Here is an 18,247-nt window from a genome sequence, read left to right on the forward strand (position 1 = left end):
TACCAAGATCTCATCAGGAGCGGGAGCCCCGGGAGACCCTGAACTCGCTCTCGTCTGGGAGGTTTCCATACGAATAGATCCATCCGCCCCCACCGTGGGCCGAGTCTCTGGAGATCCACGGGACCCAGAACGGCGCCCCCTCTACCACGGCGCCTCCTCTGTGGTCTGGTCCCCCAAGTTTCACGTGAGCCAACTCGCTCACCCGGGGGCAGGTCATCTCCCCTGATCTCAAGCCACTCCCACACCTCCGCTGGTGTCTCAAAGAAGTGCGCACGGCCTTGAGAGAGTACCTTAAGTTTGGCAGGATATAGAAGCATATACTGAAGCTGCATTTCACAGAATTTTTGTTTAACTCCTAAGTAGGATTTCCTTTGTTCCTGTACTTGTTGGGTATAGTCAGGGTAGATAGACACGCGACTGTTCTCAATCATGAGGGACTCCGTTTCTCTCGCAGCTCTGAGGATACAGTTGCGGTCTTTGTAATTCAGGATCTTTGCAATTGAGGGCTCTGGGAGGCTCACCCGGTCTCGGAGGGGGCACAAGGGCTCTATGCGCCCGCTCCACCACGAAGACGCTGGACAATCCAGTTGGACACAGTTCTGTACGGATCCACGTTTCCAGGAAGCGTTCAGGGTTCCCCGCCTCCAGTCACTCCGGCACTCCCAGGACCCTTATGTTGCTCCGACGCGCCCTCCCCTCTGCGTCCTCGGCACATCTTTCCAATGCGCGGGTGGTAGAAGTAAGTTGGGCAAGCGATTTCTGCAAAGATGCCACCTCTCCTTGTAACTGAGTGATGTTGCCCTCTGCGTCCGATACCTTGTCTGCCACCTTGCGGAGATCTGTGCGTAGAAGGTTGACATCTATAGAGACAGTCTCTATCTGGCGCTCCAGGGCTGAGTGGGACCCCTGAATAGCCTTAAGGATTTCAGCTCTAGATGGTTCCACAGACCCCTCACCAAATCATCGGGCCCTGTCTGCCGCATGATCCTCTGCGGCTGCAGGCGCGGGGTAGTGTACTGCACAATTGTGTTAGGCTGGGAGGCCTTCGAGGAACGGCCTGAGCGGCCTGAGCGGCCATATCGACTATTACAGCGCCAAGACAGCGCGTTCCAGGGCGCTCCCCTCAGGGTCCACCGGCAAGAGAGAAACCACTCGACCAGGCCTGGGTCAGGGACAATAGTTGCCACGTGGGCACACCCGGTCTCACAGGTATCACAGTGCAGGTCTCGCCCGGAGCAGTCCAGCCGACTCAGCAAGCAAGGCAGAATGGAAACGGAGCGTATCCGTCTCCCCACAGCACTGGGAGCACAGCGGGGTCCAGGGACCAGCACCTCCCTGCAGGAGTAAGGATCAGGACAGGCAGTAGCGCGGGCACATTCACTCCCTCATTTCATGTCTCTCCTCACCTTCAGGCCTCGAGGATTGCCCCCCCGGAGGGGCACACAGCCGCAGGTTAGGCAGCGAGAGAGGCGCACCCCACCACGCGCCTCCACAACCCCACTGAGAAGTCGCCTGATGAAACGGCGAAAATGGCGGGCGAGTGGGGGAGGGGGCGCAGAGCCACCGCTGTTTCAGAGGCGCCGCTCCCTGTGGCCCCCCGAAGGCTGCAAGGTGACTCAGTCCAGGAGCGGAATGCAATCTGTAGCCCGGGGGGTGGAGGGAATCAGGTGCGCAGCTCCTGTGGGGCGCAGTGCAGGGACCAGGCCAGGTCAGGCACCCAATAAGTCTGGGCCTCTACAGCAAGCACCCGCTTCAAATAGGTATCAGGGCTTTAGTATTCACGCCCTCCGCCGTTGGTCGCAAGCTCTCCGCCAGTCATCCAGGCAATCCCCGGCAATGTCAGTGCCTGGGACGGAGCTCCGCCACCGGAGCGCGGTCAATATGGACGGCACCTCTCTTGCGTCGCCGCCACCACCTCCGATCACCGGGGCTCCAAGTCGCTGCCCCCCGCTACCGCAGTCCGTCTCCGGGGGTCGCTGAGAAAAACGCCAGAGCCCATCAATGATTTGCCCAGTCCAAGAGTCTCGGGCGGTTCGCCTGCAGTCCGGCTCCGCAGTGTAGGCCCAGACCGCGGTGTCGCGTGAGCCAGCGCGGTGCCGCCAGCTCAGGCAGTGATACAAAAACATAAGATGGAAGGTGCACACAATTAGAGTCCAAAGGAAGGATAGTGTATTGTATATCTTCTTCTTTATTTAACAGTTTTTTTCAAATACAGGCACAGCCAACTCGTTTCGTTCCATTAGCCTTGTGGAACTTCGTCAGGGCGAATTGATTCAATTTTGGAGTTTGTCAATCTATTCAGACCCACCGTGTGGATCAGACAGCAACTGGCACTGGGTCTTCAAAGGCATGTAACCTTCGTATATTCAGAGATGGTGTTCAAACTGGATACGAGTGGGTGAGCCCAGTAGATATTCCAATGCTATATCCAGCAGTGTTCAGAATATTAGAGGACTAGGTATAATGATTATTCAAGGTGGTGCGAACGTTCGCCAGGGAGTCTAGTTTTCGCAAGGAAAATTTCTTTCTCTTCTTTCTAATGTCCAACTCCGGTACGGGCATAAATTGAAGCTGCCGCCACGAGACTGTATACGAAAATTGAGCACCCGACTACAGGTGCTCGGTGGTTATTACCACGAACACCGCGTTATACTACGGACCGGTGTCCTCTACAGCTTCAATTTATGCCCGTACCGGAGTTGGACATTAGAAAGAAGAGCCTGTATTTGAAAAAAACTGTTAAATAAAGAAGAAGATATACAATACACTATCCTTCCTTTGGACTCTAATTGTGTGCACCTTCCATCTTATGTTTTTGTATCTTTGACTTAAACACCTATTGGTAGCAGGTGTAGGAAGAAGTTTGCACCACCCAGAATTTAGAAATACAGAACTAGTAGTGCTCGACCTGGTCTGCTGCCTTGACCCTTTTGGAATTTTGCAGCTCAGGCAGTGTCTCCACCTCCGCTCACGGGTGATTTCAAGAGCGTTTCTTCGGTTCGGGGGTCTCGATCGGTTGAGGGTAATTCCGACACACTTTTCAGCTAGTGTGACAGCCCGGGCAGGATTTGATCACTGCATTTTGTCGGTCCTCGGGACGGAGCTGGTGGAGCTCACGTCCTGTCGGCCATGCTGCTTGGCCACGCCCCCTTGATGGCCTATTTTTTTATCGCTGTGCCACCCCTTAGCTCTAATTTTCAGCATTATGTCAACATCCCCAATTTTAATTAAGCCTATGACTCTTTTGTATTCCTCACCTCTCGAACCTGTGATGATCTACTTCCATCTGTCTGAGAAAAAAAGTCCTTGTCCAAATTTCGCAAACTGCTAAAAACCTACCTATGTTCTTTGGAAGTTTATCTGTAGGTCGATGGCTTCTTTAGTGAAAGGACACCAAAATACCAGCAGGTACAGAAGTGATTTCTGCACCAGTTGATCAGGCTTGACATGCTGTTATACCCTCAGCCCGTCAACAGTGGTAATTTTGCAGATGATGGGATCATTGAAGGGAAGTACAAAAGTAACTCACATTGGCAAAGCCCAATCTCACGTTTTTTTAAAACTTTGGATAAATACTAAAGTGTAGCTGAGTGAGTGTTTTGTTAGGATGTCTTGGTATGGACATCTACTTAAGGGCTTTTGATCAAAGAGAATCCGGGAACATCATGGTGGTGAGAAGCTGGGTCAGCATGGCACATAACAATACAATGAGGAAGCAGCAGACATTCTGTAGGCCCTCCGGAGACCCAACTGTCCTCACCAATTGTTGCCTGATGCACTCTGACACCAGGCATAGTGAGGAAAGCACCAGAGGAACCAAAGGGCAAGCCAAGAGATGAACCTGCGATGCTTTGCTGCTCTATGAAAAGTCCTTTTGTCATCAGTTTGAGTGTTAGAATGAAATCTACATAAACGAATGTACAGAAATGGTGACCGCAATTCAAAGGCAATGAACTTCATAGCTTAGGACAGCTATTTAACATGATCAAGACAATAATGAGATTTAGGAAGGGAAGGTTTTAAATTATTGTTGTAGTTTTTAATTTACCTTTGTTTTTTTCAGATCAATTTCATCTTGTTTGTGAGAATAGTAAGGATTTTGATGAAAAAACTCAAAAGCTCAGAAGTTTGGGGAACCAATGCAGGCCACTACAAGTAAGTGATATATGAATTGGGGTAGTTACCGGTGTAAGTATCATGGCGCAGATGCATTCAATTGAATTATGCCTCACAGTTCATTCTGCTGACATGATCAACTGATTTAAGGGTTTGTGAACTGCCAGCATGATTTATTGATTCTTCCTGGACTCATATAACACTGAGAACCACAGACACAAGTGCCTCTCTCCATCTGCTACCACATCATGGTGGTGTTGTGCTGGTAGAAAAAATTCTGAGTGCTGGATTCACTACATTGTTTCCCTGTGTAAGAGTGAGATAGAGTTGTGAGTATCTTCCTTTCTGAGTAAATAATTACTTTTACAGTTCACAAAAGTAATATTGCACCTATGTGATGATGTATTCACACTTAGGTTTCTGTGTGAGTAAATCTCCGGTGTATTACGACCCCTTCCTGTGCCCTCTCTGTCACAACCCTTTCCTGCACCCCTCATAGTGGTCTAGCATGCAGGGCTTATGTTGCTTTACTTCTATGGTGCTTTCTGGCACGCTATAATATCTTGACCGTGTTCCCCCAGCGTAACACTCTAAAAACTGATGTACTCCCAACCTTCTTCAAGGTAAGGTAGTTCACATAACTACATCCTTTGAATCATAAACCACCTCAATCATGAAGTTGGCTTTTTACCAACTCCTACTTTAATGGCAATGATTGCAGCTGTTAACTGCCAACAGTGAGAAAGCCTGGGTCCGCACTGGTGAACTAAGCAAACTAGACTACTGGAAATACCTACTTAGGGCCACTTAAGCCATTGCATCAAACACACAGAACGTGATGGGAGAATGCTTGCTATAAGTCTTATGGCAAGCATTCTCCCATCACCTTCTGTGTGTTTGATGTAAGGCCCTAAGTGGCCCTAAGTGCCCAGACATGGGTCGCTTGCTCACGATACTACTGGATCGAAACTACATCGCCTGAAGAGCCTCCTTCTGCGCGAAATCAGTCTTGGGGTGCTTTTTTAGAGACTACCTGGGTTGGCAGTTTGGGCTGAACGGCTTCTGTTGGAGCAGAGACAAGAATCATTTGCTTTTCTTTGGGTTTAATCTGAGGTGGCATGGCAGGCGAAGAACAATGGGTTGAAATGCTTACCCCGAGCGACTGCCAGTGGTTGTACTTATTGCAAGCATACTCCCATCACCTTGTGTGTTTGATGCATTTATGAAACTCCACAGCAGCTTTACCAACAAATAAAGAATCATAACCTATACAGAGACATGAAGAAAAGCTTCCATTCACCTACTGGTATTCTTTGCAAAAACATCTGTAGATAGATACATGTGTACGGTGAAACGTGTGCTGTTTCCACAACACCATCACTGGAGTCTCTTGTATTACAAACACACTGAAGAGGATTTTTTTTCAATTTCCGAGGATCACTAGTTAATTTGTAACTGTGGATTTGTCAACTCGAAGCAGTCATTAGTTTGTAGCATTAAAGCTGGCATGATTATTAACACTTAAACGATTGATAAAACGACCTGTTCTAATATTGTAAATATGAATTAATGGCTTTTACACCATTGAGGTTTAATGGCTAATTTTCCTAAAAGCCTCACAATGAGGGAGGTTATTAAAGGGAGGGCTTGGTTTTCAGGAAGAAGGTGTAGAGTACTATGTTATGATTTAAGGGTATTATTGTTAGTCCCACCTTTGTTTCTGTGTTCGTTCACTTACCTGTCATATGCTATGTTTTCCTCTGTAACTCATTCCATGTTCTAGTATCTTGCCCTATGAGTTCCAACAGACACAGCCAGTGGCCCTGCTAGACATGGGCTCCTACATTTAAAGAATAAAGTCACTTTCTTAACCTGCTTGTGGCTTTGAACTTCTATCATAGGAAAAGGCCATATAACAACTATTCACAAAACATCTTCCTTTTTTATTTTACAGAAGGCTTGCAAAGTCTACCCTTCTCCTAATACCTCTCTTTGGAGTGCACTACATTATTTTTGTGTTTTTCCCGGAAGATGTGAGCAGCGGCACCAGACAAATTCGCCTCTCTTTTGAACTAGTACTTGGAGCATTTCAGGTAGTGCTTTTACACACTTTGGAAGCTTACCTTGGACAGCATTTTGCAGTAAATATGTTTTTCTTGTATCACTAAAAAGAACCACAATACCATTAGGTTACTGTCTTTCCATCTTTTTAACAAGTAGCACTGTGGCCTAATGATTACTTTTGAGGTAAAATTATGCTTTTTAAAGATGTAAAACTACAATTTGTTCAGCAAACTACAATTTTAGTTATGGTATTTAATGCAGTCATATCACCAGCATGTTCAGTTTAGCACAGTTTTTTTGCTTTGCTCTTGACACATTGGTAAATGTTTATGCTCGTTTAAAAGACACCTTCTCTTCAAAAATATGGAATCTCCTTTAAATTACGACCCGTGCCTTACAGGTGCACCTTTACTTATCTGAGATATCGTTCTGTTACCTTTTTTCACATAGATACTGCAGCTAGTGCGCAGGCCACCTCAATCTAAGGGGCAATTACAACATTCTAGACGAGTAAGATCTCTACCGCACCCTCAGCTGGGCCATTAAAATTCATGGGGCTAAGAGGAATGTGTAGGTCTACATGTTTATACGTTGATGTTTGTCCTATTTTCAACAGAGTACGTTTTAACGTTACACCACTGGCCTGATTCACTGTGTGTTTTAATCTAATGCACAAGGTTACGACGTCCAAGAGCTCATCACACTCCAGAATACGCCAATTTGTAGAATCCACACATTTTCATTACTTTTGACTCTCAAGGGTCTTGGGCCTCCTGCTTGAAACAGAAAAGACTTAAGTTCTTTACTTCAACCAGGTATCTTTTTAGCCTGGCCTTCAAAATAGATAAGAAGCCTGTAGCCCCTCTCGTTCAGCTTTACAAGAGGAAGTGTGTACCCATTCCAAACAATGGGTCTGGTCTTTGGGGGTATAAATCAGCTAAACATTTGCAGGATGAAGAAAATAGAGTCTGTAGACATATTCTTGGTGTGCTGCTCAGGTCACCCACTTGTGCTGTTCATGAGGAACTTGGTTTACCATATATAGCTGACGGTATTAATCTGTCCCGTTGATGCTTTGGTGCTCCATTTGGCGTAACCCCGAGGTTTCCCCGAAAAGAAAGATCATCAAGGATTGCCTCTCATGTGATAAGGGACTCCAAATGCCCTGGTTAAAGTATGTCAAAGACACCAGCACTAAGTTAGGAAGCTTAGACCTTTCCTTTTCCAGCTGATATTACTGCAAGGGACAAAAGATGGGTCAAACATAGCTTCAGAGAATTTAGAAGAGGGGAAGAGAACAGTTTAAGCTGATGAAGCCTGCCAATAGAGTACACGTGTTGGTTCAAACCACTCTTAGGATGGAACCATACTTGGGGATGGTGCTGCACGCTCGGAATAAAGTATTACTAACTTGATTTAGGTTGGGACAGATCAGGATGTGGATCTTTCCTTTCCCCTAGGTCAGTTTTACCCTAAATGCATCTTGGTTTTCCCCTATGATGAACACCGCCTGCAAACACTGGCACACTTTCTCTTCTTCTGCAGGTTTTATTGTTGTTATACAAGACTGTTTTTAATCCCACTTCTTGGGGCACCTCATTTTCTAGACACCTCCCGGCTCTTCTATTCCTGCGGATGCTTATCACTCCTGAGGTATACCTGGGTGTAGCCACTATCCTTAAACATGCTCTTCATCGTAGGCAAACACTATATTGCTTTAGTCACTCCAAACACCCCCAATAACCCAGCAGACTATCCCATAGTTTGATTGATTTTCATCTTTAAGCAAGCTTTAGGCCTGTATGTAGTTTTTAGCACTCTACTATTGAACTATATATTATCCAGGTTATTTTACTCTTGTATTACTCATGTTGCTGTAAATTGGGTATTCAAAGATTTGAAGGTTGGCATGGCCTACGTGTTGGGTGGTCACTGTTTATATCCTCACACTCTGCATTTTTGTGGATGTCTGGTCGTTTGTAGTCTAACCTGCTGTAGAAAATGCTTGACATGTTCGGAAATTTAGGGGTTTACTTACAAAGAGCCTACACCGCTGTTGCGTCATTTTTTTTGACACTCTGGCGGCGCTTTCTTTGCTTCATATTTATAAGACGATGCAAGGTCCAGTGGGAAGCCCTGGTAAATAATGCCCAAATGAGAGATGCAAAGTGCACCAATCAGGCCGTTCCCTGTGCAGACTTGAGTTGGCGATCCTCGTATGCTAAAAGTGGTCTCTCATGATGATATAATTGTAAAAATTGCGGTACAAGAAGGGCGGAATCCTGTGTTGCACCATTGCGATGACCCCGTGTGCCAGGAGCGGTCAACGTTGAGAACAATGTCTGACAGGGAAGGGCAGAAACCTGTGCATCATAGTACCAGTGGCCCTATATGCCAAGAGGGGCTGCCATGCTAATGACTGCCATGTGGCAAAGGCCGAAGTCTTGTGTGGCATTGGTGTGGTAGCACTGTATACGAGAAGGGGCTGCCGGGAGTAATTGTGCCATGTGGACCGGGCAGGAGCCCGAAAACTGTGAGCAGCTGTGACTCATAGATCACCAGGAGCAATGAGGACTGCATTCAACCTCACCCCTGGATTGAGTGATGTGGAAGTATTCCTGCCTCAAAGGGATCGAGATCCAGAGCATCAGAAGCACCCCCCCCTCTCTTGAAGAGCGTGGACACTTACCCTGAAGGAGGAGGATAGAAACACCTGTGACCCCTGCTGGGGCAGGATCGCAAACCTCAGAGGAGAGCCTGCATCTGCTGAGTGCTGCAAGGAAGCTCATGTGCAGCTTACTCACCTGAGCAGGACTGCAGCTGGTGACAGTGCCGCGGCTGGGGTACTCTCCAAGATGCTGCATGCTTCCTCTCTGCTGGAGCAGGTGAGACTTGCCTACCAGGCTCTGGGGAACTTGCTGCCATGAGCAGAGCGGCGCTAAGACACTTTTGATGTAATTGAAGCGTCAGAGTTGACTCTTGAGTTAAAAGCCTTTTTAACCTGTGTCACTGGAGTGAGGCCTACATATGCATTCACTTTTTAAAGTTTGATGTGAATGGGAAATAACCCTGATTGCATTGCTTAGAATGGGCTGGACAGAGACTTGTCAATGAAACACCAGAGCCCTGGCCTCAAGGGGAAATGTGTTATTGTCTGTGAATGCCATACTTTCCCTTTGAATGAGTAGTGTTAGAAATAAAATACTTTGTTTTGTTATAAAAATAAGTATTGGTCTGGACATTGATTTATTGCTGCTGTGCGCTGTTTGAGTTATGAGCTTTCTTCACTAATCTGTATCAACACCGATGATCCTCCCACCCCTCAAGGGAGTCTTAGACTGCTCTTTCACGTCTACCACTGTGACTCATGCGCAGAAGGGGTACTTGGCCCAGCTGTTCAGCATCCACTGTTGCCTCCATCCTGGCAACCAGGTGCCCCCAAGGTATGCACCAAAACGGGGGGACACACTGCTAACTTCTGCGGGGAGACCTTACTGGGTCCCCACGACTGTATTAGACATTACCCCGCAAACATGCAAAGCAACTGCAGAGCAAGGCAGCTTACGGTCATAGTGAGGACAATGTTGCAGCATGTATGGCCCCTCCAGGATCTTGTGGACTGCTGTGAGAGAATGAATAATGCCCCAGAGCCGCTCCAGCCTTTTCGGTCGATGTAGAGCAGGGCTTTCTTCTGTGCTACAATGCTGGGTCGTACACTGGGGGTGTGTGATAGAAATTGGAACAAAGAAACAATGGCTCCAGTGGAAATGATACCACCTGAATTACTAGCCTTTGAAAGACTGATCCTACAAGGCATTGACAAAATGAAAGCTAGAAGTACATATGTTCCATACAATATCACACTCCAAGAACGACAAGCCCTACTGGCGCTCAAAAATGACGAGACAATCATTCTCAAACCAGCAGATAAGGGGTGAGGCATAGTGGTTCAAGACCGCCCAGCCTATGAAGCTGAAATTCAGAAACAAATCAATGAAACCAAACACTACAGGAAACTTAACAGCAATCCATTGCCCCAAATCAGAAGTGATATTTTAAAGATCACCACGGAGGCCAAAGAAAATGGCTACATCTCTCAGAAAGAGTTTGAGTTTCTGAACGCAGACAATCCCAGGACCCCAGTACTCTACACCATACCTAAAATATATAAGAGTACCACAAATACACCAGGCCACCCCATACTATTGGGCTGTGGTTCCATCTTGGAGCCCCTAGGAGTGTATATAGATCATTTTATACGGGATTTTGTCCCCATACAAGACACATATGTGAAAGACACAATGTTCATGATAAACCTAGTGGATGGCATGCCCTTCACTTTTGGCCATGATCTACTGGCAACGGATATATGATGTTACAACGCGTACTTTTAGCACGCATACCATTACAACTGATTTTTTACAACGCAAGTCATTTTACAACGGATACCTTTACAACGCAAAACACTACAACGCAGATACTATTACAACGCATACATTTACAACGTAAGTATAGGTAAGTATATAATAATAATAAATAATTTAAAAATATAATGTAAATATTTATTAATGTATTATTTAATTTAATTATTTGTAATATTTTTTTGTAAAATTAATATTTAAATTAATTTTAATTTTATTATTTGTAAAAATAGGTTAAAAATACCCCTCTACCCCAAAACCCAAACCCAGCCCTAAAACCTAAAAATACCGATGTACCCCAAAACCCAAACCCAGCCCTAAAACCTAAAAATACCCCAGTACCCCAAAACCCAAACCCAACCCTAAAACCTAAAAATACCCCTGTACCCCAAAACCCAAACCCAGCCCTAAAACCTAAAAATACCCCTGTACCCCAAAACCCAAACCCAACCCTAAAACCTAAAAATACTCCTGTACCCCAAAACCCAAACCCAACCCTAAAACCTAAAAATACCCCTGTACCCTAAAACCCAAACCCAACCCTAAAACCAAAAAATACCCCTGTACCCCAAAACCAAAACCCAACCCTAAAACCTAAAAATACCCCTGTACCCCAAAACCCAAACCCAACCCTAAAACCTAAAAATACCCCTGTACCCCAAAACCCAAACCCAACCCTAAAACCTAAAAATACCCCTGTACCCCAAAACCCAAACCCAACCCTAAAACCTAAAAATACCCCTGTACCCCAAAACCCAAACCCAGCCCTAAAACCTAAAAATACCCCTGTACCCCAAAACCCAAACCCAGCCCTAAAACCTAAAAATACCCCTGTACCCCAAAACCCAAACCCAACCCTAAAACCTAAAAATACCCCTGTATCCCAAAACCCAAACCCAACCCTAAAACCTAAAAATACCCCTGTACCCCAAAACCCAAACCCAACCCTAAAACCTAAAAATACCCCTGTACCCCAAAACCCAAACCCAGCCCTAAAACCTAAAAATACCCCTGTACCCCAAAACCCAAACCCAGCCCTAAAACCTAAAAATACCCCTGTACCCCAAAACCCAACCCTAAAACCTAAAAATACCCCTGTACCCCAAAACCCAAACCCAGCCCTAAAACCTAAAAATACCCCTGTACCCCAAAACCCAAACCCAGCCCTAAAACCTAAAAATACCCCTGTACCCCAAAACCCAACCCTAAAACCTAAAAATACCCCTGTACCCCAAAACCCAAACCCAGCCCTAAAACCTAAAAATACCCCTGTACCTCAAAACCCAAACCCAGCCCTAAAACCTAAAAATAACCCTGTACCCCAAAACCCCCCCAAAAAATAAAAAAAATAAACTTACCTATAATTATACTTACGATGTAATGGTATGCGTTGTAATAGTATGTGCGTTGTAGTGTAATGCGATGTAAAGTTATCCGTTGTAAAATGACCTGCGTTGTAATAGTATCCGTTGTAATGGTATGCGTTGTAAAAAATCCGTGGTAACAGTTGCATACCACCGGCAACACTAAACATAAGTTCACTCTATACAAACATACCACAAGAGGACAGTATAAAAGCCATAGAAAGCCTCTTAGATAAACATTCAAGACCAGTATGGGTGCCTACCAAATTCATTGTCAATCTTCTGCGCATTGCCCTACAATGTAACTATTTTGTCTCAGGGGGCCACTACTATGAGCAATGCCCAGGCACGAGCATGGGAGCAATGTTTGTCCCAAACTTGGCAAATATTTATATGGACTACGTAGAACATAAATACGTCCTTGACAATGCCAATGTGTACCGCTCCAACATTAAATGTTGGAAGCGGTACATTGACGATATTTTCATCATTTGGATTGGCACCAACAGTGACTTCCAAGGCTTTGTCACATATTTGAATTCAGTGCAGACACATTTGTCCTTCACGTCTACAACACATGACTCATCTATATCATTCTTAGATCTTAACATTAGTCATGATAATGGAGCACTTTACACCTCTTTACACAGAAAGATAACAGAAAGAAACACACTACTTTCTTATCGCAGCCATCATCCACGGGCTCTGAGAGACGGCCTCCCTTTTGGGCAGTTTCTCAGAATCCTTGGTAACTGTACATATAAAGCTGACTACATGAGAGAAGCAGAAATCCTCAAAAACTAGTAACCAGAGGTTACCCAAATAGGCTAGTCAAAAGATCACTAAAAAGAGCTTGGCAATGCCCTAGGGAGGAACTTCTCAAGACAAAAGAGAAGAAAAGTGTCAACAAAATAGTGTGTGTCACAACTTTCTGTACCCACACTAATCAAAATAGGAATCTGATCACCAAGAACTGGGGCATTATCAAAAGCTTAGATCCGACCATGGAAGTTCCCCTCTTTGCTTACAAAAGAGGAAAAAATCTCAAAGATCATCTTATAAGATCAGCCACTGACATACGCGCAAAGTCTCCCAACACCCTGACAAGCGCATGGGGCTTACCGGCTATAAAAGGGCACCACAAATGTGGCAATTGTGTGTGCTGTGATTTTACATTCAACACCACCACCTTTGAACACGGCAACGTAAAACACACCTTGGAAGGCTATTCCAATTGCAACACCCGCAACGTCGTGTATTGCATCTGGCGCCCATGCGACCTGGCATACATAGGCCAGACACAACAACCGGTGAAGGCTAGGATTAGCCAACACAGAAGCCGCATAGGCAGGTCTGTCCCGAATGCCCCTTTGGTGTTTCATTACAATAAAAAAAACCACACTGCAGATCAATTGAAATTGCAAGTAATAGCAATAGCGGCACTCCCAGAAAGGGGTGGGGATCTGGCTAGTGTACTCCAATGCACAGAATGCAAATGGATAGACAGAGCTAATACCATCGAGGAAGGATTAAATTCAGCTGAAGAATGGAGAGGATACGTTACAACCTTACATTGACATCCTACCGATTTTGTAGTAAGCAACTCCTCCTTCCAGTACTGCCCCAACTGACAATTATATACACCAGGCAGCTAAGTCTATAGATTTTAAGCATGAACAAAGGTTAGTGACAGCTACCAATTGATTTAGGCCAATAAATCATGTAACTGACAAACTGTATACTCATTACACTGCTATGGAAGGGCCGACGATAACATACGCGCATGGGTGGCCCGGTCATGTGTGTTTGTGTGTTTGGTTATCAGGTAAAAGGAAATTGTACATCATGTATATATAAGCAAAAGGAGTTTGTATATCCCATCACATACTACCACATACATACTACACCAATAAGGAAGGGCCGAAGGTAAAACGCACGCTAGGGTGGCCCTGACACAGGTTGTAGTAATTGAAAACAAAAGAAATTAGGCATTCCACCTATGCTAAACATACTGATATGGAAGAGCTGATGGCAACACGCTCATAAGGGTGGCCCCGTGACGGAATTTTGGTTATCTTGAATGTGTATGTAAGCACAAGGAAAATGTAAATTTTTTTACACATAATCTGTTGCCATATCGCTGAGTTTTGGTAATTATGTGGGGAATAAAGTTGCTTGTCATGCAATGACCTACGCACACACTTTAATTAATTATTTATATGCAGCCCATTCGGCTACACACATCAGCTCCCAAACAACAAACGTCCGACGTGTGCGCCGTCAGACCGCACCTCAATTACCCTGACAACGCAGAATCGAACGTTCAAAAGAACGTTGCAACTACGCTTCACTTCCCTGCCTGCGGAGCCCACGCGGGAACGCAGGCAGTGACAGAGTTAAAAGGCATCCGTCCGGCAGCGCTCAGTGTCACCGCACCAGAGCCACATCGTAAGGCACATCGGCGGCCGGATCCTCAGCCTACCGGTTACCCAGATGGAGATTGATTCGCCAACGTTTCAAAGTAAGTTACCAAGAACCATGTTGTGACCGCCCGGCACCCAGGCTCGGACTCCAAACCCCCCTCCCCCAACCAGTAAACAGGGCCTAATGCTTTCAATATTTCCTGTAGAGATCCCCACATTAACAGTCCTGAGGAGACCCCACACCCAGTAGGGGGTCGAAACGTCGTCGACAAAACTTACAGAAAGGACCATCTAATTGTCAGTGGCATCATACACTTTGGCTTTTTGCAATGTATAACTCAATGGTCACTATTTGTGTTAGAACTGGCTATTTCTGGTAGGCTAAGGCTGACGCCAAAGCCAGGCAGAAACCACCATTCTAGTCAGGGCAAGGAAGTCACACGCCAAGATAACCCCTGCTCATCCCCTTGGTAGCTTGGCACAAGCAGTAAGGCTAAACTCGGAGGCAATGTGTAAAGCATTTGCGCCAGCGCACAACAGCAACAACATACTAGGCACACCACAAAAGAGACTCCACACAAGGTTATTATAAAAATAACTTTTGTATTGTAAAAACACATCAGATAAAATCACACATATACATTGTGCCAACTGGCACGGTCAATATTCACAGGGATTATGTACACCAGACAGGGCCACATGGGCGCCTGTCAGAATCAGATATAGTACTTCTAGATAAAATGTAGAATATAAAATCACTTCTAGAATAAAGAATAAATGTAACATAAAATAATAATCAAAGATAACAACCAGTAACCACTGGTAACAGGAACCAGGACCTTACTAGGACCACCTGTACTAAGAAAGAAGAACCACCTAAGTATCACACAGCATTTAGGGGTCTAAGAAAGAATACATTACTCATGATGCAATAAACCTACATTCAGAGGAGTAGAAAAGACAACCACCTAAGTATCACTCAGCGTTTAGGGGTCTAAGAAAGAATACATCACACATGATGCAATAACACATTCAGAGGTGCATAATAAAGCAATAGCGCAAAAACTCACATTAGCAATAACTATTAAAAAGCATAGAAATCACATTGCGCCAACACTACATATGCCACCACCTGTGGCAGTCCCTAGGCCAACTGGCCTTGATGGGGCAAGGATGCCCTGTGTCCAATGTCAGGGCGCGCTACCATGCAGCGCCAGTCCAAAAGTACCAAAAGCCTAAACGTGGCAGCTGCCCACAAAGTGCTGGGCAACTGGAGAATCAACAAAACTGTGCCAGGGCCCTCACTGGCCCTTAGGCGCAAACTGCGCCACTCTGTTGGAGCCACACAGGCTCTGGGACAAGGCAGGCCCATCGTTGGAGCCACAGAGGCTCTAAAAACAATGTGCTCCCTGGTAGGAGGGGGCGGGCACCGACAATGTACCCTGGCGCCCCCCTCCAATTAATATGGCCCCCCCAGGGAGCCTCTTGGGGCTCTAGAACGTTGGGGCGACCCGCTGCCAATCGGGGCCGCCCTGACTCTGTATTCACGAAATGCCCCCTGAGCCCACTCAGGGCTTAACACCATTCTGCGTTGGGGCGACCCACTGCCATCCGGGGCCGCCCTGGTCTCCATTCACTTCTCAAAATGCCCCCAGATTGTGGGAGCCTCCACAGGCTCTGCGCGACGTTGGGGCGGCCCACTGCCATCTGGGGCCGCCCTTGAAGCCCTCGTGGCTTCTCCACCTCGAGCGCGAGCTCGCGCTACTGCGGGGGGGGGGGGCGGACACCGACAATGTGTCCCGGCGCCCCTCCCCTGCTCTGCCCCACTCACCGGTGTCGGAGCCTCTCTCCGGCACCAACTGCAGCCCCCCAGCCCTTTGTACTCACCGGGCTGTACCTCTGGTGGGGGCTCCTTCCTGCTTCACTCGCGGCTGGGGCAGCTCTCTTCTCCCGCTCAGCTGCCGGCTCCTCCTCACTCGGGGCTCCCTGTGCACATGGGAGCCCCAGAGGCCGGCCACACTCCTCCTTGCTTCTTCTCTCCGCGGCGGGGGCAGGCACCGACAATGTGCCTCGCGCCCCCTCCGCTACAGCTCCACCATGCTTCTCCTCCTCGCCTCTTCCCTCAGGGCGGGACTTCCGGCCGGCCGTGACCGGATTGGCCGGCCGGCCAAGCGCTTCCGGGTCGCCGCGGGCAGCGCGTCGGCCCCTTCCTTAGACAGGCAGGCGGCGGCACAGTTTCCCGAGGAGTGGCTCCCTCGTGGAAAAAAATTTATCGCGGCAGGTCCCTGGCAGGGTAGGCACCTGCCAGAGGGCAAATAAACTCAAAAATAAGCAAGGTGGGCACTCGCATGTAAATATCCGAATACGGGCAACATCGCAGGGTAGGCACCTGCCAAGTCTCACGCATCGGGCGTGAGACGCAAAAAAAACGCCCGTAATACAGCAAAGAGCGCTCCCAAGGCGCTAGGGGCATAGACAAGCCCACAGAAACGACCCCTGCATCAAGAAGGGTCCCAGCATCACAGGTTAAGGTCTCCAGGGCAGAACAAAGTCCAGCAAAAGTCCCCAAAGATGCAGCCAGGCAGGGGGACAGCCAGGAAGTGTCCCCCAGCAGTCCATCAGATGTCCAGGAGCTGGGTAGGGCCCAGGGATTCCCCTGAGCCCCAGCAGCAGCATGCCCCTGGCAGATTCAAGTTAGAAACAAGAACATCTTGGAAGGGGACACAGCCCCTTCTTATACACAGGAAAGTCTTTTACGTCCTTGGAAGTCCTTTGAAGCAGGCAGTGTGAGAACCAGCCAGAACTGGTTACAGGGAAGTCCCTTCAGTATCAGGGAAAGAGGTGTCAGTCACCCAGCGGGAGGTGGAGCCAGCTTTGTAGTTAGGCAGGCACAGCCCTTCACTATCAGGTGCCATCTCCTCCCACTTCCCTGGCAGCAGATGCTGCCTTTCATCCATGGGCTGACTCAGACAACCTCCTGGGCTCTCCAGCCCCTGTCACCCTCAAACCAGACAGTTAATCCACAAGCAGGCCCAGGCACTCTGGGCAAGGCTCACCTGCCAATCACACCCTAGCACCAACTTACACAAAGAGACATATCCAACTCCTGAGGCGGAAGCCGGGAGATTTGTGCTGCTATTATTGTTTACTTGTGTTTGATTTGCTCGCTTTTAAAACTACTTTCCTTCCCCCTGAGCACCTTTTACTGGGACTAGGCGCCCCCTAGAGCAGACGCGCAGCGGACCTTAGCGCTGTCACGTAGCTCAGGGTAATTTTGCCGCCATCTCCCCATCATGCACAAGCCACGCCCATTCGAGCAAGGCTACGCCCCCTCTCTGACTACAAAACGCCGCGCTGATCACGAGCGCACCAGAGACATATCCAACTCCTGAGGCGGAAGCCGGGAGATTTGTGCTGCTATTATTGTTTACTTGTGTTTGATTTGCTCGCTTTTAAAACTACTTTCCTTCCCCCTGAGCACCTTTTACTGGGACTAGGCGCCCCCTAGAGCAGACGCGCAGCGGACCTTAGCGCTGTCACGTAGCTCAGGGTAATTTTGCCGCCATCTCCCCATCATGCACAAGCCACGCCCATTCGAGCGAGGCCACGCCCCCTCTCTGACTACAAAACGCCGCGCTGATCACAAGCGCGCCAGAGACATATCCAACTCCTGAGGCGGAAGCCGGGAGATTTGTGCTGCTATTATTGTTTACTTGTGTTTGATTTGCTCGCTTTTAAACCTACTTTCCTTCCCCCTGAGCACCTTTTACTGGGACTAGGCGCCCCCTAGAGCAGATGCGCAGCGGACCTTAGCTCTGTCACGTAGCTCAGGGTAATTTTGCCGCCATCTCCCCATCAC

General features: G+C 47.3%; 1 protein-coding gene across 1 annotated transcript in view; it reads left to right on the forward strand.

Annotated features, from left to right (window-relative positions):
* The window catches only part of SCTR (secretin receptor), a 497,060-nt gene that overhangs the window by 370,278 nt on the left and 108,535 nt on the right, over positions 1-18,247 (forward strand). The window contains exons 10-11 of the mRNA XM_086957334.1: positions 4,064-4,155; positions 6,071-6,209. Of these exons, the coding sequence (XP_086813460.1) occupies positions 4,064-4,155; positions 6,071-6,209 (231 nt within the window). The remainder of the gene's footprint in view (positions 1-4,063; positions 4,156-6,070; positions 6,210-18,247) is intronic.

This window comes from Lissotriton vulgaris, chromosome 2_1 (assembly GCF_964263255.1).
Source record: "Lissotriton vulgaris chromosome 2_1, aLisVul1.2, whole genome shotgun sequence".
NCBI classification, from domain to species: Eukaryota; Metazoa; Chordata; class Amphibia; order Caudata; family Salamandridae; genus Lissotriton; species Lissotriton vulgaris.